Genomic DNA, 26,158 nt, shown 5'->3' on the forward strand with positions numbered 1-26,158 from the left:
GCAATGCAGAAAGAATACCCTGAGAAGGTTCCCACATTAATGGCCAGTGTCTTCAGCGAAGAGAGAATGCGATGTCTCATGGGAAACAGAGCACACTGTGCTCATCCAATCTCTGCTCCTAAAAAACCTCCTAGATAGAGATTCACTAGCAGATCATCTGTACCCGGCTTCATCTCTAGAGCTGGAGTTCTTAATAGTGGGTTAAAGGGATCCAAAGGGCAACATATGAACATCAAGAATCCATGAGTTCTCCAAAACTATATCAGACATTGTGTGTGTGCGAGTGTTCTGGAGAAAGGCTCAGTCAGATATTCAGAGGGATCTAAGACATGCCCCCTACCACCAGCAAAGCAAGGATTTTAGTCCCTGCAACTTTTAAACTGCAATTTGTCCCATGCGCTCAGTGAGTCCTGGACTATTGCGTGCTCAGAATAAGGTGTACCAACAGTAGCCTTCTTTCATCTACTCGCTCACTCATTTATTCCGGTATTTATCCATTGCCTTACTTTTTCAAAGTAAGTATATACTTACTTTTTCTAGGCAATGGCTCTTCAGAGACAAATTCATTTTTTTTTTTTTTTTTGTCTTTTTGCCATTTCTTAGGCCGCTCCCGTGGCATATGGAGATTCCCAGGCTAGGGGTCGAATCGGAGCTGTAGCCACTGGCCTACGCCAGAGCCACAGCAATGCGGGATCCGAGCCACATCTGCAACCCACACCACAGCTCACGGCAACACCAGATCCTTAACCCACTGAGCAAGGGCAGGGATCGAACCCGCAACCTCATGGTTCCTAGTCGGCTTCATTAACCACTGAGCCATGACGGGAACTCCGACAAATTCATTTTTAAGGAGCTCCTAGCCCAGTAGAAAGAAAGATACCTAAGCAGATGATTATAAAACAATGTTCTAATTTCAATAATAACATCCTGAGCATCTAATCCAGGTTGAGAAGGCTAGGAAGATTCTGAGTCTTAAAAATGACTACAGGTAACCAGATGTAGAAGAAAAATCATTTGGGGCAGAGGAAAAGAACCAGGCCAGGTTGGTAGGAAACAGGGTGGTGGATCCACGGGGGAAATTTTAACAACCTAATTTTCCTAGAACATGAAAAGATAGAGAATGGTAAAAGATGAGTCTGGGGAGGTTGCAGGACAAGCTATAGAAGTTGTTATATGACCCATCTGTATCCTACAGGGAAGAGGTCCTATTAAAGGACTGAAATAAAATTGTAGGTAATCTCACAGTATGGAGAGTGGGTTGAGAAAAAATTGATTTTTTAGCCCAGTTATGATGTTATGAAAACTTATACAAAGTAGTGGCCATGTCTTTCCACAGTAGACTCGGATAATGTCTTTTTCTTTCTTCTCTGTCACTTGTCCCAGACCTATCACAGATACTTATGTATACCAGGTGCTCGTGCAGCATACGTTGAAAGAATAAATTAATAGTGAGGATGGGAAGGTGGACATCATGTCTGAGAAACAGAGTATTAGACTGGTAGGAACTGGAAATCGACTGGACATGGAAAATGAGGAAGAGGGGAATTGAGGCAGCTTCTAACAGCACAAGCTTGGGAGTCAGCCAGACGTGGTTTTAACTTCTGCCTTCTGAGCTTGAATGGAGCTTGTTTGAGACAACACATGTAGGAAGGGAAGACGGTGGAGACAGTTTAATGTGGACTTTCCTTGAGATGGAATGAATTCCTTGTGTGTATATGAAAAAGAAAGAGAATGAGAGAGACAGAGATGAGAGAGAGTCCTGAAAATGGAAAGCCAGAGAGGAGAAAGAGACCAGACAGAAAGGGAATATTAAGGAGAGAAAGGAGAGACAGAGACAGAGAGGCTGGAAGGAAGGAGGGAAGGGGAAGGTGAGAAGGAAGGAAGAAGGAATTAAGCTGACAGAGAGGAACACAGATGAAAGAGAGTATGGAGGAGAAAGATACAGGTAGGTGTGGAACCTGGACAGAAGAGGGCAGCGGGAGAGTCGGGAGTTATAACAGGTGTCACTGATGTGCTTGAACAGGTAAATTAAAGTCAGGTGTATGGGGGGGCATTATTAAGTAGATACTCAGAGGGTGAGTAGAGGACAGAGAAAGAAGAGAAAAAGCAAAGTAAAGGAGGCCCCTGCTGGGAGAAGAGGGAACAGACCCAACTCCTCCCCTGTGGCACAGACAATCCGGCTTACACCTTATCCTCCGTTACCTGGTGTTAATCTGCAGATCCATCATAAGACCACATTGCCTCTGGGCACACCTGCTCAACAAGACGACTGGCACTTAAAAATCCTGTTAAGAACTGTTCCCTCCTTTGCAAAAGTCTGTTTCTCTCATTCTGCCCCCAAGGTGTCCACTGAGGATTCACGGGGGAGCCCCAGAGACAGCCAAAGTTTGATGTCACATCAGGATGATTTGTCCCGAGACTGTTCAGTTCTGGGCTAGGTGATTAGCCCCACCAAGAGGCCCCTTTCTGGAAAGAATACTGTGGTAATTGCTGACAGTCCTCTGTTCGATAGATAGAAGGGTTCAGAAATAACAGAATAATGAATCAGCAATCAGTCTATTCCTGGGTCTGCTATTACTGTCCTTCTAATTGGATGTCTCAGAGTCTCCTGGGGTTTCCCAAACTATAGCACTCTTCCTGGAGGGACCAAAAAACCGAGGCTGAAGACATAATAATTCATAACCAACATTCCGAATGGAACTAGTGGCCATTCCAGGAGTGGTGACAAGTTGTCCTGTTGTCTTGTCTTTTCTTTGCCTCCCCGCCCCCGCCCACACACACACACAATCCTCTGTGAAGCCTGGACTGAAAAGTCCCTGACCAGAAAACAGACTTGACTTTGAACCCTGGGTCTGGCCGTCCCTAGCTGCATGGCTTCCAGCCAGTCCCTCTGCCAGCCTGAGCCTCAATTTCCTCCTCTAAAATTAGGGTTAATAGTTCCCACCTCAGATGATTTTTGTGAAGAATAATGCTAATGTATGCAAATGGCCTGGCACGTAGTAGATTTTCAATAAATGCTAGCTATTAGGATTATTATGATGGAGGACATCGTTGGCAAGGATGCAAAAGACTGGCAGCCTGACAAATAAGAAGCCAGAGCCACATTTGAAAACTACCACCAAAGTGTGCAGTAGCCCTAATTAGAATTCTCATTAAGTTCCGATAATGAGAAATATGCAAGAAGACACTTTTCAATCTCCCAAGAGAAAACAGGAAGTGGAGGATTTTTTTAAAAAGTGAAGAAAAGTAACTTTCAATGGCATCTTATTTTTGTCTTCTTAATCTTAGGGAGTGTTAGGAGAAATTAAATGAAACCTTTCTTCTGTGGTCACCTTTTGACCGAATGGGAGTGTTTCACAAGTCTTGTCTGAGGATAATTATTGCCCAAGTGGATGTATTTCCCTCCAGCTCAAGAACTGATGGGCCCTTGAAATGCCTGAGTACATTATAGGAAGGAGCATGGTGTGAGCTGATGGGTTTGGCTTATAATTTTCTTTCTTTCTTTTTTTGGTTTTGGAATCAGGGTGATGATGCCTTCATAGAATGGCTTTGGGAGTGTCCCTTCATCTTCAGTCCTTTGGAAGAGTTTAAAACGGATCAGTAGAAATTCTTCTTTGTTATGTGTGATAGTGAAGCGATCCATCCAGCCCTTGACTTTTGTTTGCTGGTAGCTTTTTTTTTTTAAATTATGAATTTTATTTCACATCTAGTGATTGGTCTGTTCAGATTATCTGTTTCTTCTTGATTCAGTTTTGGTGCTGTCTGTTCCTAGAAACGTATCCGTTTCTTCTTGGTTTTCTGAGTGGTTTGGATAAGAGGCTTGGGATTAAGGTTGTCATTGGTAGAATGGCTCTAGAGAACCCTTATATGAGTTTGCCATGTGACATGAGTCTGAAGTAGAGGCTTAAACATGGTTATTTTAGGAGGTGATCCCAAGGAAAAGGAGTAGGGACTGAGAAGGAAAGGAGCAAAGCCAAGCACAGCGGGCTTTACGGACCTGAAAACCACTGTGAGGAGGTGGGCTCCAGCCCACAAGGACCTCTGAGGAGCTGAGAGAAGGTGGTCAGAATTGTCTTTCAAGCGACAGAGTGGGGAATGTGCCTCCCTACCTCCCATCCCGTTGGCCAAGCCTTGGCCCATGGACCATTAACCCCTTATACACCCAACCACAGCACATGCTTTAGAAGGACTGGGCTGGTTCCTGACATTATCCTACCTGATGGAGGCAGAAAGGAGCTGAGACAGAAAGTAGGAGCTATCAGCACACCTGGACCAGGTGCCATCCAGGTTTACCTGCTTGGCTGTTTGCCATAGCCAGGACTAAAGTAAAAACAACTGACCAAAGGGAAGGGAAGCAGGTCTTAAGCGATGTCTGGTGTAGGAGGTGGGTGAGAGGCTGAAGTGTCATTCAAATATTCTCTGCCTGAAGTGTCTCTGTCTCTGAGAACTGAGAGGCAGGACCTTGGGGCTGGTGTAATGTCACACAGGAAAGCCACCATCTTTGATTCTTAGAGTTTTTTCATTTGCCATTTCAACTGTGCCTGATAGAAATCATGCAGAATACAGGGCAGGGGTGAAGACAGTGCAGACAGGAAAAGATGCTCAGAGACCTTTCATAACTGCACTGGAGTACTGGGGACAGAGGTAAGCCCAGATGCCTAGAAGTGATTCTCAAACTGTGGTCCATCGACTACCACATGAGGATTCCTGATGTGTTTCTTAAAATACTGTTTCCAGGGCCCCCCAGACCTACTGAATTATGATATTTGAGGCTGAGTACTGTCTTATACAAGCCCTCTCCTCCTAGAGCAGCTGCCCTGAACATCACAGTACAACGGTATCTGAGTTCCACCCTAGAGTCTTGTCTCCAGGGCCCTGGGTTGAGATCTTTCTCAAAACCTAAGTTATTCAACCTCCAGAATCCTAGAATGAAAAAAAAAAAAAATAGTTGTTATAGGAACACCTCGTGGGTGACATTCCAAGACTGAGGCACAATGTGGGAAGAAATCAGAGATTTTTTTTTTTTTCCCCACGCTGCAATGACAACACTGGAGCCTTAACTCACTGTGCCAGAAGGAAAATCAGGATCAGAGATTTTTGAAAGCAGAATATCCGGCCAAGAGGACCAGAGCAGTCCTAAAAGGTCAGAGCTTCTATATCACATGGATGAGGAAAACAACATTCAAGGCCATGCAGCTACAGCAGAAATCATGACAACCTAGCAAATCAACCATACTTCAAAAAAACTTTAAAAACAAAAAAGATCATGCAGCTAGTTAGAGCTAGAATTAAAGCTATGAATTGCCTAACTGGGATAAGCAGGGCACTTGGGAGACACTCCCCATCTGCAAAAAAGCAGGGAAATCACCATTTGTCCAGACCCTCCCCTGACTCCCACCGCAGCGCCCCAAAGTAATAAGCCACATATTCTATTTGTAAGTCCCCAGGGTTTCCCACGTGGAGGTGCTAGTTGCACTCCCTCCCCTTCTACCCTCCCCAGACCCAAGCTTTAACTGAAGCTCTGGCTGGTTTTCTGTTATCTCCAAGTCACCTTCTGTCACACCTATGGGTCCGGATTGAATTAAATTTCCCAGAACTTCACAGACTCTGCAACCTTCAGAAGGGCCCTTGGAAAACAACAGCAGGAGGCAGAAAGTTCACAGGGCGGAAGGTTGGATATCGTCCAGCTGATAGAAGAAAACCAAAAAACAAAAAAACTAGGTCTGTAGGAAGATGCAAGACAGAAACATAGAGAAGAAATGAAGGAGGAAGGAAATGGGGCCAAAGGAAGGAGAGAAGAAGAGACAAGATCAAAAAATAAAACACAGAGAGGGAGATGGGAAGAGAGAGGGAGAGTGTACAAGGAAGGACAGAGGCTTTGATGTGTGTGTATGTCTGCCGCCTCCACTCAGCGCCAAGATCTTGGGGCAGGATAGTGTTGGATTCATTTCAGGGTACCAAGGCTTAGCCCTGAGCTGACAGTGTGTATACTGCAGCTGCTCAGCATGTATATTATCAGATCAACCAGTAAACATAAAGACATCTCAGCCGAGAACAAACCTATACAAAGTATATCATTATTCCCAATTTATAAACGAGAAGCTTTAAAGTCACAGAGGCTAAATCAGTTGCCCAAAGTGACACAGGCTGTAAAAAGATAGGCTGAGATTTTTGCTTGAACGAGGCTGACCCCAAAGCTTGGCCCCAAGCCCTCCCATTAGCCAAATTTGGGTGGGTAAATTCTCTAAACTTCTTCTTATTTATTGGGGCTAATTGGACCAGGGCTAATGTCCTCCAGAAGTCAGAAAATAAAGTTATGACCACCAGGGTCCATGCTTCACCCAGGTGCTCTCATAACCCCTACCCCTTTCCTATTTCCATGCACCTCTCTTCCAGGTTCTGTGTGCCTCTGATTCTAACTTCCAGCACCGGAGACCATCCATGGATGCCTTTTGGGGGGCTACTGGTACCATTTTCCCCTCACATGTGGTGAACCAGGGTTCCTGATGTTGCCACCCCTTTAGCTAATGATTGGTGGTTGTAAGAGTGAAAGCCCAGCTTTTGTGCTTGGGGTAGTTGCAAATTCTGAGGAGCAGTGCCTACCAGACCTACCCTCTGTGGACACTCCCTGAAATTGCCCTTGCAATTGTTTGGTTACTTCCCCTTGTGTCTGACTTGACCGTTCCCTTCCAGTTCCTCCTAGGATCCCTTTGCACATGAATCCTTGCCTTGGGATCTGTTTCTGGGGATCCTAACATAAACGAAAGGCAAAAACCAAGCTGGTTTTCAGTGAGTAGCAATCGATGACAAGCAAATGCTTCCTGTTAATAACAGATCCAGTTTCTTTAACATGCACCATGATCGAATGTTTCACATATCTCAGATGCTCAAACAATATTGCTGGTACGTATGACTGTGTCCACTCTAGAGATGAGAAAACCGAGGCTCTGAACAAAACTCAGTTATTTCCCTGAGAAGTACTAAGGAGGAAATTTGAACCTAAGACTATCTGATCTCAAGGCTTTCTTCTACCCATGATGTCTCTCTGTGTGGTCCTTTGTCCACCTCCATTTTTTAAGAGTTGGGGGAGAGGGCTAGTGGAAAGTCCTCAAGGTCTAGTATAACACTGGGCACATAGTAGGTGCTCTGTGTTTGTTGAGTGAATAACTAAATGAGGTGCTTTGAGAAGAACCAAATCAGAAATGTCTCTAAATATTCTCCAAAATTTTGTTGACTCAGTTTGAGAGAGTATTGAATACCCATGAGGAAGATACCCATAACAAATAATGAGATCCAGGATAAAGGCTTTAAGAACTACATGGGGTTAACTTTTGGTGCCCGGGATGTGGGGACTCCACTAACACCCAACCTGTGGAATTCCTGTACATTCATCTCAACTGCCTTTGATAAGTGGATAGCAAGACACAAAAACTAATTCATAGCATCAAAAACAGTTTCCAATTACCAGAAAATCAGGCACCTGCACATCATAAATTGCCTCTTCAGAATCTTCCCATTTTGTACCTTTTAAGATGAAGACAATGAACTACTCTATTTGGACATCAAGAGTTTTAAAAACGAGATGTCCTTTTAGAATGTTTTAAAAAGAGGACCTATAAGATTTGAATCTAACTGAAACCTCTGAACTTGCAAAGAGGAGCATTTCAAGAGGATGTGACAAAATTATTTCTAGCAACCATGACATTTCTTGATGTGAAATGCTTTCTTTGAACTGTACAACACAGCGCGAGTTGGGATGTGGAATCTGACAAGAAAATAAGTGAGATGCTGAGCTGACGATGTATACAGGCTTCCCCTACCAAGGTTTTACCTCCGTAACCGCATACAGATCACACCAGCAAGCTTTGAGAGGATGAAGTGGGGGTGCTGGAAATGGGGGAACCAGATCTATAAACCAGGGTTTAGAATACCACTCCTCCACCTGCTCTGTGACCTTAAGTAAATCATTTAACTTCTCAGTTTCCTGATCTATGAAATGGAGTGACTAGTAACACTTTCAGAGTTGCTGGGAGGATTCAAGGTGAGGCATGTAAATTTCTTAGCACAGAGTAGAAGTTTAGTTAATTAAGATGATGACGATCATAACAGAGGACATTTGCTGAGTGCTTTTCAAGTGCCACACACTATTCTAGATGGGTCATTTGTTGTGTCTGTTAAGGAAATTCTAGCTACTCCAACAGATCAACCCTGAAATCACAGGGCTTAGCACAATATAAGACTAGTTCTCACCCATATCAAGTTCAGTTAGTAGTGGGAATGGTGGCGAGGGAAGTTCTTGCTCCGCAAAATCATTCAGAGGCGGGCTGACCAAAGCTCTGCCACCTTCCACATGTGGTTTCCAAGGTTGTTCTGGGTGCTGGCATCTGTCCAGCACGTGGGGAAAGAGGTGGGAGGATGATGCTGGAGGTTTTCATGGACTAGGTCTGGTAGCAGCCTACATCGTTGCCTCCACCTGTACTGTCTGTCACACGACCCCCATCCAGATGAAAGGGGAAAAGGGCTGGGAAGCACAGTTTGGGCAGCCCTAACGCTCTATTAGGTCTTTCTTGGGAACTCATGTGTTTCATGGCTCAGGCATTCCATAAGAAAGATGCCTCACAATAAATCTGACGAGTGCGTGTCATTATTATCTCTAGTGTTGAAGGAGAAGCTGAGGCACAGAAAACGGTGGGGCTAAGATTCAGTCCCAGGTTAGGTGGATCTCTCTCTGAAAGTGACAGTGATGTCATAATTATATACTTGTGCTCAGAAAGTCACTACTCACACAAAAGACCTAAGAGCTCAGACTTTTGTACTAGAGGGGCCTTCAATAGCCTCTGTGACAGGCAGCCTCTAAGATGACCCCAAATGATCCTCATCTTCCAGTCTTCACAGCCTCATGGACCTCACACCCCTAGAGCCACCTTCTAACCAACCGAATGGGGCAAGTGCAGTGAGGAGGGGTTGTCACTTCCATCATTAGGTGACAAGAGACTGTAACATCTGTCTTGCTAGCAGATGCTCTCTCACTGCCTTTGCTTTGGTCCACGGCCACCATGGAGAGGTCCACGTGTCAAGGAACTTAGGACAGGCTCTGACCAAGAGCCAGGCAGGAACCATGGCCCTTAGCCAACAATCCTTGAGGAACTGAACTTACAAGCTGATCTTTCCCCACTTGAGACTTCAGATGAAACAGCAACCCTGACGGACACCTTGAGTGCAGGCTCATGGGACGTCACTAAGCCGTGCTCAGATTGCAGACCCCTGGAGTCCCCTGGTGGCCTAGCAGCTAAGGATCTAGCATTGTCACTGCTGTGGCTCAGGTTTGATCCCTGACCCAGGGACATCTGTGTGCTGCCGGGATGGCCAAAAATAAAATTAATTTAAAATTAAAAATAAAAAAGATTTGTAACCCCTGACAATAAAAGTGTGTTCTCCGAAGATGCTAAGTTTTAGAGTAATTACCTAGTTATGCTGCAATTGATAACTAAGAAACCATCTAAAACCAGGAGTTCACCACCATTTCTACTACCATGGATCTCATTAATTATGACTTTGTCCCCTGCAGATTTCAAGATCTGAAAAATCCCTTCTATCAAACAAACCACATTCACTGAGCAATGATTTATTGTCTTTCCTGTTTTTAAAAATTCATCAAAATTATATCTCATTGGGTCTGCAGTAAAATCATGCTCATAACATCCCAAAGAGCCAAAAGAGTTGGAAGAAAAGGCGCCACACCAAATTCAGATATATTTGGCCTCAAACAAAGAAGTTTGACTTTTTTTCTGATCCTTTCTGCAGGGTCTGGGTGTGTGATGATTTCTAAATGAGGTTTTAAAATATTTAGAATAATATTACCTGGGGACTGTGCTCAGAGCTTTATCTAAATTGTCTTATTTCATTCTCATAACAACGCTTTGATAGATGCTATTTTATTATGCCTACTTGGATTCAGACATGGATCCTTGAACTTCAAGGGCCTACTCTTATCTGAAAGATTGCACAGCCTCCTAGAGAGGGGAAGTGACTTTCCCAAGGTCATACAATTGAAGGCACACAGTTAAAATTCCTAGTTTCCTGTCTGCTTGCCCCAGGGGCCTCTTCTAGTCCTGCTTTCTTCTCACCTTGAAGACAATAAAGCATCCTGAAGATCAAAGCTGTTTTGTTAGAGGGCAGACTTGAAGGATATGAAGGACAGAAACAACATCCACTCCACAGAGGCAACATCAAGCCAAGTTCAATGTCTCCAGATCAGTGACACACAGTAGAAGTGGATACTGACCACAGTAGAAGTGACTACCTGATCCAGAGGAGTATAATTTTCCCTGAGCTTAACTGTATCTCCTTGGAACAAGTTTGGTGTGCATTACCATTCCCAATGTTTTACCCCAAAGGGAGCAAGCACAGGTACGGATCATGCAAGAATGAAGTGGATTGTCATGATGAGGTTGGCTCTGGAATCATACAAATCTGAGTTTCAGTTCCAGCTTTTCCATTCATTACATGGAGGACCTTAAGTTTGAATCATTTTACCTCTCTGGGCCTCAGTTTTCCCCATCTCAAAAATGGGAAAGATGCCTCTTCCTCAGAGCACTGTTAAAAGGAGAAACTGAAGTAATGTACATATAGTGCCTACCCTAGTGCCTGGCACATAATAAAAACTCAATAGGAGTTCCTTCTGTTGCACAATGGGTTAAGAATCTGATTGCAATGGCTCAGGTCATCTGATTGCAGAGGCATGGATTCAATCCCCAGGTTGGTGCTGTGGGTTAAAGGACGAGGCATTGCCTCAGCTGCAGCTCAGATTCAGTCGCTGGCCCAGGAACTTCCATCCGCCATGGGTAAGGCCAAAAAAATTTAATTGAATCCACTCAGTATGAGTCTCTAGTTCCATCCATGTTGCTGAAAATGGCGTTATTTTGTTCTTTTTATGGCTGAGTAGTATTCCATAGTGTATATATAGCACACCTTCCTAATCCAATCATCTGTCGGTGGACATTTTGGTTGTGACCCAATAATTGGTACTGGAAGATGTTGCTAGTATTATCATTATCATGATTATTATCTTTCAAGGCTGAGACTATCTGAATTGATAAGAAAAACATTTCCATTTTAGGTGATGAATATATTTCTAATGGGATTGGTTAAAAAAAAAAAAAAAAGAACTTGAACATTTCTGGGTTGGTGAGGTCCTTGTAATTGGGATGTTTCTAAGCCCTGGGCTGGGGAGAGCTTATTTTGAATGGGAGGACATTGTTATTAACTGTCTCCAATGTGCCTTTAAAGAAATGATCCCCAGACAAGGCTGACAAGATCTTCCTGAATCTCTGACATCTGTCTTTCTTCCTGGGGAGGGAAAAGAACTGGAGGCATCACTGGGATCTACCCTAGTGTCTGGCCTTATTCCAGGGAGCAATGAGGACCTTCAATATCATTGCGAAAAACAATCATACAACGTGGTACATGGTCAAGGGCTTGAGTTTGCCTGACAAAGATCTGGGTTTCAATCAGCTCGTTGACTTGCTGTGTCACTTTGTGCAAATTTAATCTCTCTGAGCTTCAGTTTCTTCTGGGAGCAGGGCATAATCGAATGCTGTGTCATAGGGTTCTCATAAGGATTCACTGAAATAATAATTATGATAACAAAAGCTAACTCTCAAATGTTTACCAAGAGTTAATTAATGCCTTTTAATCTACTATCTTATTTCTCACAACAGCCGATAAAAAAGATACCATTATTATCCCTGTTTTCAAGATGAGAAAACAGAAGTGTAGAGAAAATAGGTAAGTAACTCTAAATCCTCCTAATCCATGAGCGCCTCACCGAGACCCAGAGACCATCGGACGTATCCACGGATGGAATTCAGCAGGTTTGCGAACTTGGATGGTGGAAAATAACTTCTTTATTTTCCCTCACCTCTGCTGAAATGAATTATGTCCCTCTACTGGGGACAACAGAAGCACAGATATTGTCACATCCAATTACAGCTGTAGCAGCGAGCTCAAAGAATTGCTTGTGCTCAACACTACACCGAAACCTGTCATTAGGTCCTGTTATTTAATGCATGAGTTAAAAATCGCATACATTACTATATTACACACATGCATTTTAAAATATTTCCATCACTGTATTTCAAGCTAAAGGGTTTATTCTGCAATCCCGTGTACTTGGAATCCCTCTGTCCTTGCACCTGATGACTTGGGATCATGACGATTAACTCTGAGAGAGCCTGAAAGCAGTGCTCAAATGATGTCCGATAGGAGTTGGTGTGTAAACACCAGCTCCATGGGGGATAATTCTCCCAGTTTCCCTGCAGCCTTAAATTCTTGTCACTCAGAGCGGTAGCTGACAGGATAAACCATCCTTTATTGGCTGGTTTCCTTCCCCTGTTTCAACTTCCCACCCCCTACCAGCGTTCCCTTCACTTCTCAAATAAACTCCTAGCGCTCAATTCCTTGTCTCTGGTAGAATCACATTAAGGCAGTTTTTACCTGAAAATTCAAACTTAACGCTAACAGAAGCCAGGCAGGAAATAAAATTTAATAAATAGGGGAGGAATCCAGTCTCCCATACTCTCACTATTTGTGTCTTCCACAAACCTAGTCACCGGTAAAAACCAAAGTGCAAAACTCAGCAAAATTCTTGACCATTAAGGATAAATTTAGTCATGATGAGGGCGACCTCACCATGGTATATAATTTAAGGCAGGAAGCGAATTAAGAGACATAACACAGACTCTTAACAAAAACCCTTCAAAGAGGTCTCCTGGAAAATGTGCTGCTGTTAACTAAAAATTTCCTTTACTTGTAATGATTTCCTGCACATTCAGAGTATTAAAGTTTTAGCTCCCTACATGAACACTGGTGTTCCCTGGTGAAAACTCAGGTTAGGATGTAGGGCCCTAGAAAGATACAGAGCAACCCCAAGAGCATCACATATAATCAGTTTTATTGCCAGGTAAGAAATTCATATTAATATAGTGAATACATATGTTTACAAATAAACATTCTTAGAAAACAAACAAATGTTTTTTTTTTTTTCTCTTCATTGTAGGAAGTATTATTGGTATCATAAACTCTGCAGTTGTTGACAAGTATTAACACAGGTTTACTTGCAGAACATATGGTTACTAAAATATTCGCACATAAAATATGCTCCATTTACACAAAAAACTGGGGGGAGTTTGAGGGTGGGGGGATGCCAGGCGGAGCCCAAGGCAGGTGGAGGCTGAGACGCTCTGGGAGGGCAAAGGGCAGTCAGACTCTGGGCCCTTTGGGTTGGAAGTTGGGCGGGTAGCTAAAGAGAAGACGAAGAGGCTACTGCCAGGGCATGAGATGGGGAAGGGAAAGTCTCCCTACATTGTTCTGACTTCTCTCTTCTAAGTCCCTCCATTCTAGCTAAACAATCCTTGCTGATACACGGCAGTCACAGTTCCCCAGGACATCTTTCATGATCAACTTTCAGTCTCACGATGTCTGTCCACCCTCCCTAGAAGAAGCCAAAGAATCAACTTCCGTGTCCAAGCCCTCCCCCACCTCAGTTCAGCTCCCATAGCCAACAGAAAGGTAACGAGGCTGAGAAGTACTGTTCTTCTTGGGACTCTCAACACTGCTACATCTTATGGACCACGCTGCAACTCTGCTGCCCAAATTCTAGCTGCAGAGCTCCAGCTAATAAAACCCACTGCATGAAGTTTACTCAGAAGAGACGGAACACGAAGAATAAATCCCCTAGATTCAGAGATCAAGAAGGTCCTTAATCAGGGCTGGGATAAAGGTCAGGCGAAGGGGATGGAGGGCTAGGAGCGGAAGGGAGCTAAAAGGGAGACTAGAATTATAGAACTTATGTGCTGGATGGAACCTCACGGACAAGCCCACCCAGTATTTCCTGAAGTTTGCGCTGTGTACCACTTGCCGATGCGAGGAGATTTTTGAGTCATAAATACACGGATAGAGCACTGATGAATATGGAGTCACATAAGAAATGATTCTTTTTTCATTTTCATCCGTCCATTTGATTACTTCAAGGAGAAAGTTTTCATGGAGTGCCAGTATGTCTTTAACAACTCTTTAATATCTGCTAATCTGTTTTTAATAAAGATAAGGGGAGAGGGAAAGAAAGGGAAGGCAGGGAAGGAAGAGAAGGGGAGAGAATGAAGGGAGCAAATGCCAGGCTTCAGCTTCAAACCCTTCCATGGTCAATAGCCTGAGGCTAGAACAGAACAACGGCTGCACTGTTACTTTGGTACTGATTTTATACTTACTTTCCTTTTAGAGGGACTGATATTGGTTTGCTATTTGCCATAATGGTGGAAAGTTTTCCTTTCCAAAGTTAAATGTGTGAGAAATGAATTGATTTAGGTACAAATACTGTGACAGTGGCACACAGAGATGCTGGACATGTGCTGCAGGTACACAGATAACATCAAGGAAACACTGACCAAACCCAGGGGAGTTTACTCCACAGTGAGGAGAGGTGGGGTTTCAGCCAAGCAGCTGAGAAAGCGGGCACTAAATCTCCCACCCCTACTTCATCCAGCACAGACCCTCCTATACACAGGGATCTTACAGAGGGTCTTTCGCTTTAAAAAAAAAAAAAAAAAATGGGCAGAGGTTTTGCTATTCCAAAAAGCCTGAAAAGCTCGATCTCACCCCAGTTCCCCATGTTTCAGATGGGAGAGTAAAGCCCAGAGCGAGAAAATGCACGGTCAACGTCCCCAGATCAGCAGGGAGTAAGAAAGAGCATTCCCGGCTGGTTTCCCTGCCCCGATGTGCGAGCAGAGAGTAGGGAAGGCAGAATGCCGTCCAGCATTCCAGGAAGAGTCTTGCAGGACTAGACCAGGTGCAGCTCCCGATACCGGAAGAGCTCGGGGCCTCTCCCAGGTTCCTGCTCATCAGCTAAGCCCTTTAGGGACGGGCTGAAAACGTCCCGCTGTAAATGAAAATCTCTTCTCTGTCAACTCCCCTCTTTGGGCTTCCACCAAACAAACGGAACTGGCAGGACACCTGACTTTCTTGGGATACCCACTCACGATGAGAACCAATCTGAACACCTACCCCAGGGAATTGTGGACGGGAGATGACGGCCTTGCTCTGTCCGGGGAGATGGACTGGAGGGACCCTGGGAAAGATGGGACCCAGAGATGCTTCACAGGTTGAGGGAGCTAGAAAACGGTGGGGCTTGCGGGGCTCTGACAGTGTGGGAGGGTGGGAGGTCTGGGTCTTTGCAGATTGGGGCAGCCCCCTCAGAGGGTGTGACGGGGTGGGCTTTTACCAACACAGGGAGGATGGAAACATCTACCACTGCAGAAAACAGAAGGGAGGAAGGCTGAGAGAACACAGGTTGCACTTGGGAAACAAGACTGTCATTCAACAGTGACACATCGAAGGCACCACCCACGCTCATGACATTTTCAGTCCAAAGCAGTTGAAATTCGGCAGCGGCGGCGGCAGCAACAGGCTGAAGGAGAAGGGAGTTGGGGAGAGACAGTTAATAGAGAACTGATTTCTGTGTCTGTTTCCTGTCTCAGAGGCGAGGGGGCAACGCCAGAAATCGGAGGCTCGGGGTCCCCTTCTCACCTCTTGTTGACACTTGAGCTGTGGACTTTTTTGTTTGTTCTTTGATGATGCTCATTTCCTAAGTCTTGAAGACGGTGGACACAAATTTCTCTGCTGTTCTTGTCTGTTTTGTGGTGGGGTTATATTTTATTTTTCTTAAAAAAAAGTTATTTAAGACTTTCTGGACCCTCTCCCCACCAGAGAAGCCTTCCCTTCCCATTTCCACGATCATGGTCTGTATGGGCGTTCTCTGAAAGGTCTTTCCTTCCCATCACTGGCGGTGGGTTTGGAGTCTTTTTTTTTTTTTTTTTTTTTTTGTGAGTTTGAGTGTGTGTTGTTTTTGCTTTTCAACATTGATGATGTGAAAAGTACTATCAATAGCATGGTGGGGGTCCAGTTACTGTCTCACGCTCATCACGTCACTACTTCCAGGGATAAGAAAATGCTTATTACATGCCCTGTTTCCTCTCCAAACAACCCCTCTTTTCTACACCCCTCAGAGGGTGTCACCATTTACCCTTCTCCCCTTTCTGGCTCTTTCACCCAGAACTAGATAATGCGTGGTAAATGGTCTATGTGCTCAAATGGACAATTTATCTAAATTGTGCTACTTTTATTTTCTTCATCATGGATTTCAGTTTCAAGTTGGGAGGAGGAGAAAAATCAGCCCCAAGATGTGGGCACGTGAATTGGCCACCTCGGCCCTGAGGTCGAAGGAGGGTGCCTCACTTTCCCCTTTGCTGTATTGCTGACCGTCCAGGCTCCGGTCTTGCTCAGCTGCCCGCCGACATGTGTTGGGCAGGACCCAGGAAAAGCGTGATTCCACGTCGCCGGTAAGTCTGCCGTTGGTTGGTGTGGAAAGTGTGCGTGTGGGTGGGTGTGCGGGCAGGGAACAGGAACAGTGTGGGCCGGGGGTATTTTTTTGCCTCTCTCAGTTGAGTGTGGTCTCCAGGATGTCCCCTGTGGTGACAGCTCAGACAGTCACTTCTGTTTTGCTGTTGGTGATGAAGTATGGCTGTGGGGGTGGGTAGTGCTGGGTGCGAGTCCCCAAGGGGTCGCTGGAGCCCGACTCAGCAGTGCCAAGCTTGCCCTTGTTCCCATAAGGCTGCTGCCGCCGGAGAGACTGATCCTTGGGGTCCCAGCTCTTGAAGTTGGCGGTGGAGTTGTAGGCCAGGGGGTGGGGGGGCATCTTGTTGGTGCGGGACTTCTGTCCATTCGGCTTGGCGGGGCCGTGCTCGGGACTGAAGGCCCGTGGCTCGTCCTCCACTCTTACGGGATGCAGAGGTAAGTTGCCCTTGGCAGCCAGCTCGGCCAGGTGCCGTCGCTTGGAGTAGAAGTCATCATTTACCTTGTCGGCTGTACAATGGGACAGGTGGACGGAGAGGGGCAGGAGAAAGCAGAGAGGGAGAGAGAGGAGAGAGAGAGAGAAAGAGAGAGAGACAGTTAGGGATTGGCAGGTCAACCCAGGAACAGCACCTCCGCAGGCCAACAGTCCAAACGAGACACACACTAGAAACTCCATCTGGAGCAGACAGAAGGAAAGAGGAAGACAGGGTCAGAGGCTCGGCACAAACAAGAGCAGGACCAAGAGGGCGAGGGCACCCCCGATGAAATCTCTAGCTCCCCTCTAAATCCTTCTTTCCTCTTCCCTCGTGACCACATCTAACCCTCTGCCACCCTTGCCTTCCTTATACGATGCAAGCATTTTTTTTCCGTCATGAAAATGATACATTCTCATTGGAGAAGATACCAAACATGTTGAGAAACATTTTGCATCCCTCGGCTCCTCCCAGAGACAGCCAATATCAACACTTGGGTGTGTTTTCTCCGAGGTTTCTCAACAAACTGGGCTTCACTGGGGATTTCCATCAGGGTATTGGCTCACTGCTGTTTTTGCTTTTAGCAGTTAAGCAGGCCTCTGTTCAAATCCCACTTCTGCCACCTATTAGCTGTGTAGCTTTGGTAAATAACGTAATTTTTATTACCATCAACTTCTGCATCAGGAAAGTGGTTACCATAAAAAAGTATATTTCAAGGGGTTGTTCAGAGGGTTAAATGATATGACGTAAGGAATGTGCTTATTAGACATCAGCCACCACCATTATCGTCATTATCATAAATAACTTTAATTGCTCATGTAACATTGTAGCAAGCATTTCTTCACGGTGTAAATCACTAACAAACAGCATTCTAATACCAACTCTGTGAGGGGAACTACAAAAACGAATCAGTTGACTTACTGATGAGCATTCAAATGGTGCCAATATTTTGCTAATATAAATGAAGCTGAGATGAAGTCTAGAAGACTGAAGCTCTCTTTGTACTTAGAATTTTGAATGTAAAATCATTCTAAAAATATTTTTAAATCTATATCTGAGGGCGGAGAACTACAGCCCATGGGTCAGTGTAGCTGCCACTTGTTTTAGTAAATAAAGTTCTGCAGGTATGCTACCATGCCCTTTCTTTCACGTACTGTCTGTGGCTGCTTGTGCTCCACATGGGTAGATCTGAGTGCTTGTGACAGAGACTGCGCGGCCGACTCAGCCTGAAATATTTACTATCCAGCCCTGGAATGAATGAGCGGAGGTGGAATTACTTGGCCAAAGGGTTGCAAACATTATTAAGGCCCTTTATACATACTGCCATCTACGCTACCAAAGAATTATGCATTTTTTATAATTATACAGAATTATAATAATAATGTCTACTTCATCCTCTGCACTCTAGAGCAGTGAATGATCATTCAGCGCTTCCTTCCTTCCTTCTTTGCCTTTCCTTTCCTCCCTTCTCTATTTGACATTTTTTTCTCTGAGACTTCCTTTTATTTTACTTTCTCTCACAGTTCTTTTATTTTTTATTTTACTTTATTTTATCTTTTGTCTTTTCTAGGGCTGCACCCACAGCATATGGAGGTTCCCAGGCTAGGGCTCAAGTCGGAACTGTAGCCACTGGCTTACACCACAGCCATAGCAATGCCAAATCTGAGACAAATCTGCGACCTACGCCACATCTCATGGTAGCTCCGGATCCTTAAGCCACTGAGCAAGGCCAGGGATTGAACCTGTGTCCTTGTGGATACTCGTCAGATTTGTTTTCACTAAGCCACAATGGGAACTTCCCCACAATTCTTTTATTGGAAGAGCCTCTATACTTTTAAAATTAACGTCTTTGCAATTTTAAACTTACGTCTCTCAGGAGTCCAGAAATACTTGCTACTCGTTTATCCACACTTCCTACATCCTATACTGCTGAATGTGTGAATTTACGTAAATTCGTGGAGGCCACTGCCCTTCCATGCTTCTTTTCTCTTTCGATCCTTTCAACAAGCACGAAAGGTAGGAAAGATGGGGATTATGATCTCTGCTTGGCAGGTTAGGAAACTGTCGAGCTAAGGCATGCAAAATGATTTAACTGAGGCTACCCACAGCTAGTGCCTGAGCCAAGGGAGGTCCCAACTCCAGCAGACCCCATTTGGTGCTTTTGAAAGGCCATAGAGGAAAAGCTTTATTTTCAGGAGTGAGTGGGCACGATATGCCCCCCTTCTCTCTTCTGCATCCAGGGCAGGCATCACTCAGCGATCACAGAGCTCTTTCCTAGCACGTGTGGCCTCTGCTTAGATTCCTCAACACAACACCCTAGGAAGCCACAGTTAACTTTCCAGGGTGAATATAGTTTAAGTTGGGTTTCCGTCACTATTAATGTAAACAGCCCTGAATAACACAATCTTTCAAGAGAAAGTCACCCCCTCCCTTGAAATCTAGAGCTGTTTGAAGATGCAGAATATCAGTGCCAAAAGGAACTATGGCATAGTTCCCGACATGGGAAGAGCACACATTCCCAAAATACCAGGCATTGCTTGAGGTGGTGTGAGTTACATTCAAGGTGATAGCAGAACTGCATCCTTCTGCCTTCCAGAGGAAAGTTCTGGGTGTCCAATGTTACGATGTTTCAACAGAAACATGCTCTGACATCCCTGTTTGCACTTCGACATGTATCCAGTTACTCCCGGACAGATTCACAGGCATCTCCCACTCAAGGTGGCCAAACCTGAACCCATCAACATCACTCATGTCTATTCTCCAGGCTCTTCCTTTTCTCCTGCATGAGAACACCAACGCTCTGGTTTCCTCAAGCCAGAAACACCAGAGTCCTTGCTGACAACTCCCTTCTATTCGCCCCAGCACAACTGCTAACTCATAGGTCTTTCCAGCCATTATCTACCAAATGCTTCTCTAACCTATGCTTATGCCTCCCCCTTGCTTTCAACGCTGCTCCACTTCTGTCACCAAACTGGCTCCCCTGCCTCAAATCTCCCCTCCCTTAGTCCACTGTCCACAATGCAGCCAAAGCTGCATTTCTAAAATGGAAAACTGACCATATTACCCATCTACCAAAATGTTCCGTCATTTAGTCATTTGTCAAATCAGCATGGGCCAGCTGATAGACACTGGAAATATAAGGGACCATAAGAAACAGAAAAGGTCCCTGTCTTTGTGGGATGGACTTTCTATGAGGGAGGGACAGAATGTGACCAAATAATCCCATTAATTACACAAACATAGAAATACAGTAAGTGCTATGACCAACTATCCGGTCTTATGAGTACTTAAAACAAAATCTCTGAGTTGGTTGGAGAACCAGATGCTGGAGCTGAGATGTCTCATCCTTTCATTTACACTGAAGCAGTCACTTCTTCTTTTTCATCTCTGATTGCTGTGGCTAGAACTTCCAATATTATGCTGAATAAAAGTTGTGAGAGTAGGCATCTTTGTCTTGTTCAGTAAGGAAATGCTTTCAGGTTTTCACCACTGAGTACAACGTCTGCTGTGGGTGTGTCATATATGGCTTTCACTATGTTGAGCTATGGCCCCTCTATGCCCACTTTCTGGAGGGTTTTTATCATAAATTTATATTGCATTTTATCAAAAGCTTTTTCTGCATATATTGAGATGATCATATGGTTTTTATTCTTCAATTTATTAATGGGGTATATCACATTGATTGATTCATGGATACTGAAAAATGCTTGCATCCCTGGGATAAATCCCACTTGATTATGGTGTATGATTTTTACAGCATTTGCATTCCTGGATCCCTCCCTCAAACAATTTCCTCAGCATCTCTGAGGATGTGGTCCAGACACTGATTTTTTTTTAAAGCCCAAGCTTAAGCCCCATCCTAATGTACAGCCAGAGTTGAGAACCACAGGTATAGCCCTGGTAGCTAGCATACCGCCTGTAGTTTTTTGGCGAGAACTAAAAAACAAGTGATCTCTCATCCTACTCTTATCCTCAGGTACCCCTCCCTTCTAGGAAGTTAGAAAGGTCAGATCCTCCCATGACTGGCCCTTCTCCAGGGCACATACTGTAGCTGCCTTTTTACGTTTGTTTATGCAGCTCATTCATTATTGTCTCTCTCTCCCACTTGGGTTCCAAGCAAGTGAGGCCAGGTCTGATGTTTGCCCACCATTGCATAAGCAATGTCCAACCTAGTTCCTGGCAGATATGAGGCACTCAATAAATACTCAGTGAATAAATTGGGAGCAAAATACAAAGCACAGAGACTGTCAGGACAGTAGTAGGGCTCCCTTTGAGTCTCTTACTGACTCACTCACCCTCGTGATGTCCCCCTGCATGACCCAGAATCATTTATTCCTATATTCCTCTTTCCAGGCAATGGATTAGTCTAAGGTCAGCTCAAAGCAAGGATGCATGAGGGTCCTTGTTTCTGACAAACCGAGGACACTGATGATGAAGGAAGTGTCCTAACAGCTGGGCTAGGTGACATGTTCTCAAAAGGTTCTGATGAAAAATAGTCACAGAGGCATTCAACTCTTGGCATATCAATGCAGGAATGGGGACCAGCCCCTCTGAAGAGAAGTCATGGAGTCCCACATGGAGAGCCTACCTCCTTCTCCACACACATCCCTGAATTGTTCTCTTGGTGAACTTGGCACTGGGTACCCCTGGGCATAGGGGGGGTTTAGTATATGGGGCAAAGGTGGGACAGGAAAATCTTTGGGCTCTGTAATGAGACCTCAGGGATGTCACTTAACTTCTTTTGCCTCTATTTCCTTTGGTATGAAACGGGGATAATGTAACTACGGCCAGGTTTACTGTGAGGAATAAATTATACGAGACATAGAAGCAGTATAGCACAATGTGAAAGAGAATAACTCTTCAGTACATCTATTTTGTCTATCTCCTGGCTTATGAAAGAGGCACTGGATTAAATCCAGCAGATATTTACTGAGCACACACTCTGTGCCAGTCATCCTGCCAAGCACAAAGGAAGCACTCATCTAAACCAACCATCCTTCTTTCCTTCCTTCCTTTCCTCCCTCTCACTCCCCTCCACCTGCCACGTGTGTTGAGTGTCTAGCTGCCCCTAAGAGAGAACCTAAGAAGGGGCCTTGATCTGTTGAGGATGAGGGGCTGGTCAGGGAAGGCATCCCAGAGGATGCTCTTACATTATAATCTGAAGGTGAAAAGTAGCAGAAACAGCAGCCTGGTGAGGGCATATAGGATGTATTGCAAATATGGCATAATATTTTGCGGTTCCTTCTATTAAGAGATGAAGTCTGTTTCCTTACCCTTTGAATAAGGCCTGACCTTGGCATTGGCTTTAACCAGTAGACTGTAGCAGAAGTGATGTCCTGCCCATTCCAAGCCTGGGCTTTTGGAAGTTCTACAGACAGCTTCTGCCATCAGGCTTTTGGAACCCTGCCTCCAGGGGAAGAAGGAAGTGCAGGTTAGCCTCCCAAAGGATGAGAAGCCTGCAGTCCAGTTTCCCATGCTCACCCCAGCCAATGGCAGCCAGCTACTTGCCAGATGCCAAGCAAGGCTATCCTAGACTGTATGGTCCAGCCATCAGCCCATCAGCCAGCTGAACACGGATAATGGTAAACCTGGCCAAGAACAGTCAGTCCAACCCAAATCAGAAGAACTTCCCAGCTGACCCAGAACCACAAGCCCAATAAACAGCTACCGTGTAAAGCCACTAAGTTTGGGGGTAATTGGTTATGCAGCAGTAGGTAACTGAGAACATTTGCAAAAGCCCTGAGGTGAAAAGTCACGTGATAGTTTAAAAAAACTGAAGGAGTATCTCCTTGGTAAAGTGGAGAAAACAAGAGGTCATCACATCATCTAGTGCCCTGTAGGCAGGACTGTATCGCTCACATCTATTTATTTGTCTGGCCACCCTCCCTCAGTCAGACTGAGGGGTTTTAGACAAGTGCAGAGCAGATACAGACTGGTTGCCTGGGGTGAGAAACTGTCCTTCAAAGAGCGGTTTTCAAGATTATTTCAGCGGGATGCAGTTGGTGGTTAGGTGGATGAACTGTTCCCACATCCAGGAAATGCAACATTCGTGAAATCCTCTTTCTGGTCCCCTCCAACGTAGATACTGAGAACGGGGAAGAAACACTTACCCGCCACTCTGTTTTGTGCACTGTGGTCCCTGTCTTAGTATATTAAAAAGCTGCTCATGAAAGAAATCACAGATTCATTGAACAGCCTTGTAAGCCCCATTAATAAATGCATTAACCTAATCAGCCCGAGTATCTCATGGGCAGATGGCTAACAAGCCAACCAGGAAACAGATGTGTGAGGCTTTCAACAACACTGGTCCTCTCTGTTTTGATTTTTCTTCATTTAAAAAGCAGAAGAAAGAATGAAAAAGGTGCTTTCCTCCCAATAAGCCTAATTGTCTTGAAGGTACCAAGGCTATAAAATTAAACTGTACCTTCCTCCATCTGTCTCTCTCCTAATTAGCAGCAGACACTGTACAGGTGCAGGGTGGGATGGAGCCTCGCCTCCGTGGAAATGGAGCGTGTCAAAGTAATAACCAGTTTTCAAAACAAGCTCCACATCTGAGGGTCTTGGCAGGTGGCCTCCCACATACCTTTTTTCCTGTGGGCCAAAGATATCTTAAGGAGGGGTTCTTACGGCTCTTTCTCACTTGGTGATAATCTTGAGTCTCAGGTGTTGGATTCCACCGGGTAGGCAGTGCCCAACCTAAACTTTCTCCCGTTCCTCAAATTGTCCCTACCTTTGGTCCCAGAATATATTGGAATGGAGTGATTCATCTTCCCATGACGCTTAAGAATCAAATCCAAATTATTGGCAGTGGCTCCCAAGGTCCGCATGATCAGGCCCTGGCTTTTAGTCCACGCTCATCTCTCCCACACATGTGACCCCATCCCATAGCCCGAGTTTCCTAGGGCTGCCATGACCAATTTATGCTTTCACAGTTCTGGAGCCTAGAAGTCTGAAATCAAGGTATCAGTAGGTCTGTACTCCTTCTGTGGGCTCTCATAGAGTGTCTTCCCTTGCTTCTCCCAGCTTCTGATGCTTATATTAATTCAGGTATCCCCTGCCTGCAGCTGCATCTCCAGTCTCTGCCTCTGAATTCACATGGTCCTCCTCTCTGTGTGTATCTATGTCCAAATATCCCTCTTCTTAGAAGGACACCAGTCATTGCATGAGGACCCACCTTAATCCAGTGTGACCTCATTTTAACTTGGTTATGTCTGCACAGAGCCTGTTTCCAAGTGTGTTCACATTCTGAGGTTCCAAGCAGATTTAGGGGGAACCCTAACCCCGATGCTATTCAAAGCAGTATGCACAGGATTCCTTTCTGTTCCCAAACACACCCCCACTTTTCGCCATCTCAGGGCCATCGGACCTTGTCCCGGTTGTTCTCACTGCCAAAATGCCCTTCTTGGGGCATTCTTATCACTTGGTTCTCTGATCAAAGGTTAGTTCCTCAGAAAAACCCTACTGATGACCCAGTGAAAAGAGAGCCCCCACTACCCCAGAGGCTTTCATTTGAATCTGTGCATCAGTAAAGTACACCATCCTCTCGAATGTGGGGCGGGGGGGGGGCATCAACCTAATTTGTTAAGGGACTGAGTTTAAGAAAAAGCAGAGAAAGAGGAGATCCGTGCCCTTCCTGCGTGGCCTGCTTGAGCTGGGACAATGGTCTCTTCCTGCCCTTGAACTGGGATTTACAACATAGGTTCCCTTGGTTCTCATGCCTTCGGAGTTGGAACCAAGAAATACACCACTGGCCTTCTGAGTTTCTACACTGCAGACACTAGATTGTGGGGCTTCTCATCCTCCATAATTACGCAAATCAATTCCTGCAACAAATCTCCATATATTCCTCCATATGTATCTTATACCTTACATATACACACACATGCATATATACATACACACAGATGTGTGTGTATATATATTATATCCTACATATACATATATAAAATATCCTACATATATATCCTATATATATATTCCTACATATGTGCTTTATATATAATATATTCTATGTAAGTATATTATATCCCACACACATATCCTTTATATATGCATACACACCTACATATGTATCCTCTATGTCAAATACATCCTATATATATTATACATAATATATCCTATATATGTATATTATATCCTACATATTTATTCCTACATATGCAGCCTATGTATATAATTATCTTATATATGCATATTACATATCCTATGTATATATGACATATGTATCCTATATATATATCTATATATCCTATGCACCTATCACAAAGATATAATCGAGATAAAATGCAGCCATACTGGATTAATGTGAATCCTAATCCACATGAGTCCAATGACTGTGTCCTTATAAAAGTGAAGAAATTCATCATACACACAGAAGAAGGCCATGTGAAATCAGAGGCAGAGACCGGAGTGATGCAGCTACACGAAGCAAAGTAAACCAAGGATACAGAGAGATACAAATATTCAGTTGTCTCTGTTTCTCTGATGAATACATCGTCCACACCACAGAAAGAAAGCACAGTGGCCTCTGCTTTATAGGGATGGAAGGACGAGCAGCTATAGCTCAGGGAAGGGAGAATGAAGCCGGGTGCAGGAGGCAAGGGCTAGTTAAAGAGACTGCTTGGATGCAGCAGCAAGCTCTGCTGACATGCCTCCCTCCCAGCAACCTCAGGGGTCACCTGAGTAAGAGCTCACCTTCATTAAGTGCGTGCTCTGCTCCAGGTACCCGGCTAGAGATGGACACTTGTTACCCATTTAATACGCTCCATATCCTAATGAGGTAGGTGCTTACTGACGGGGAGATAGATGCAAGAGAGTTCTGGCCACTTGCTCAAGTGGTGGGGCTTGGATCTGAACCCAGGACACCTGGCTGATTCCAAGTAACCTGGAATTTATGAATCTGTGGTGACCACACTCACCGTTTATTTAACCATCTGCCAGGCTGATAGAAGAAACTCTCATTTCCTTAACAAGATTTTATCGGCAAGAAAAGACTCCCCCCAAACTAAAGAAAATGGAGGACAGAGTGAGCGTTATCCAGAGAAAACATGTTTCTTGAGTTTTCCTCTCTAAATATCAGGCATTGAGACATACATGTAACTACCTTATCCACAAGAGGAAACATCGAAATAGCACAGCTGGAAATTTCATGAAGCCCTAAATTCCCCCCGGAAGGTGAAGGAGGTCTACCTTTTTCTTCCTTAAAGTGGGGCAGGAGAAGGGAGCTGGGATGCTGTGAGACTGCCAGGTCCTCGGCACTCAGTCGGCTACTGCTTTAC

At 44.7% G+C, this 26,158-nt stretch overlaps 1 protein-coding gene and 1 long non-coding RNA gene across 8 annotated transcripts in view; one reads left to right on the forward strand and one right to left on the reverse strand.

The window, feature by feature from the left end:
* LOC110259931 (uncharacterized) overlaps window positions 1-13,029 on the forward strand; it is a 563,371-nt gene extending 550,342 nt beyond the window's left edge. For both annotated transcript variants that reach the window (XR_014840784.1, XR_014840783.1), the window contains exon 13: window positions 11,721-13,029. This is a non-coding gene — a long non-coding RNA (uncharacterized LOC110259931). The remainder of the gene's footprint in view (window positions 1-11,720) is intronic.
* SHISA9 (shisa family member 9) overlaps window positions 1-26,158 on the reverse strand; it is a 545,216-nt gene that overhangs the window by 224,369 nt on the left and 294,689 nt on the right. For 2 of the 6 annotated variants that reach the window (XM_085017604.1, XM_021086587.2), the window contains exon 5: window positions 16,398-16,917. The exons of 3 other annotated variants lie outside the window; for them this stretch is intronic. In XM_085017604.1, the coding sequence (XP_084873730.1) occupies window positions 16,535-16,917 (383 nt within the window). In that variant the 3' untranslated portion in view covers window positions 16,398-16,534. Of the gene's footprint in view, window positions 1-12,935; window positions 16,918-26,158 lie in introns of those variants that run through there. One more of the 6 variants, XM_021086588.2, reaches the window with a different exon arrangement.

Source organism: Sus scrofa, chromosome 3 (genome assembly GCF_054392235.1).
Source record: "Sus scrofa isolate SSC_HxYL_T2T_F1_AM1 chromosome 3, Sscrofa_HxYL_maternal_Yorkshire_Landrace_v2.0, whole genome shotgun sequence".
Lineage (NCBI taxonomy): Eukaryota > Metazoa > Chordata > Mammalia > Artiodactyla > Suidae > Sus > Sus scrofa.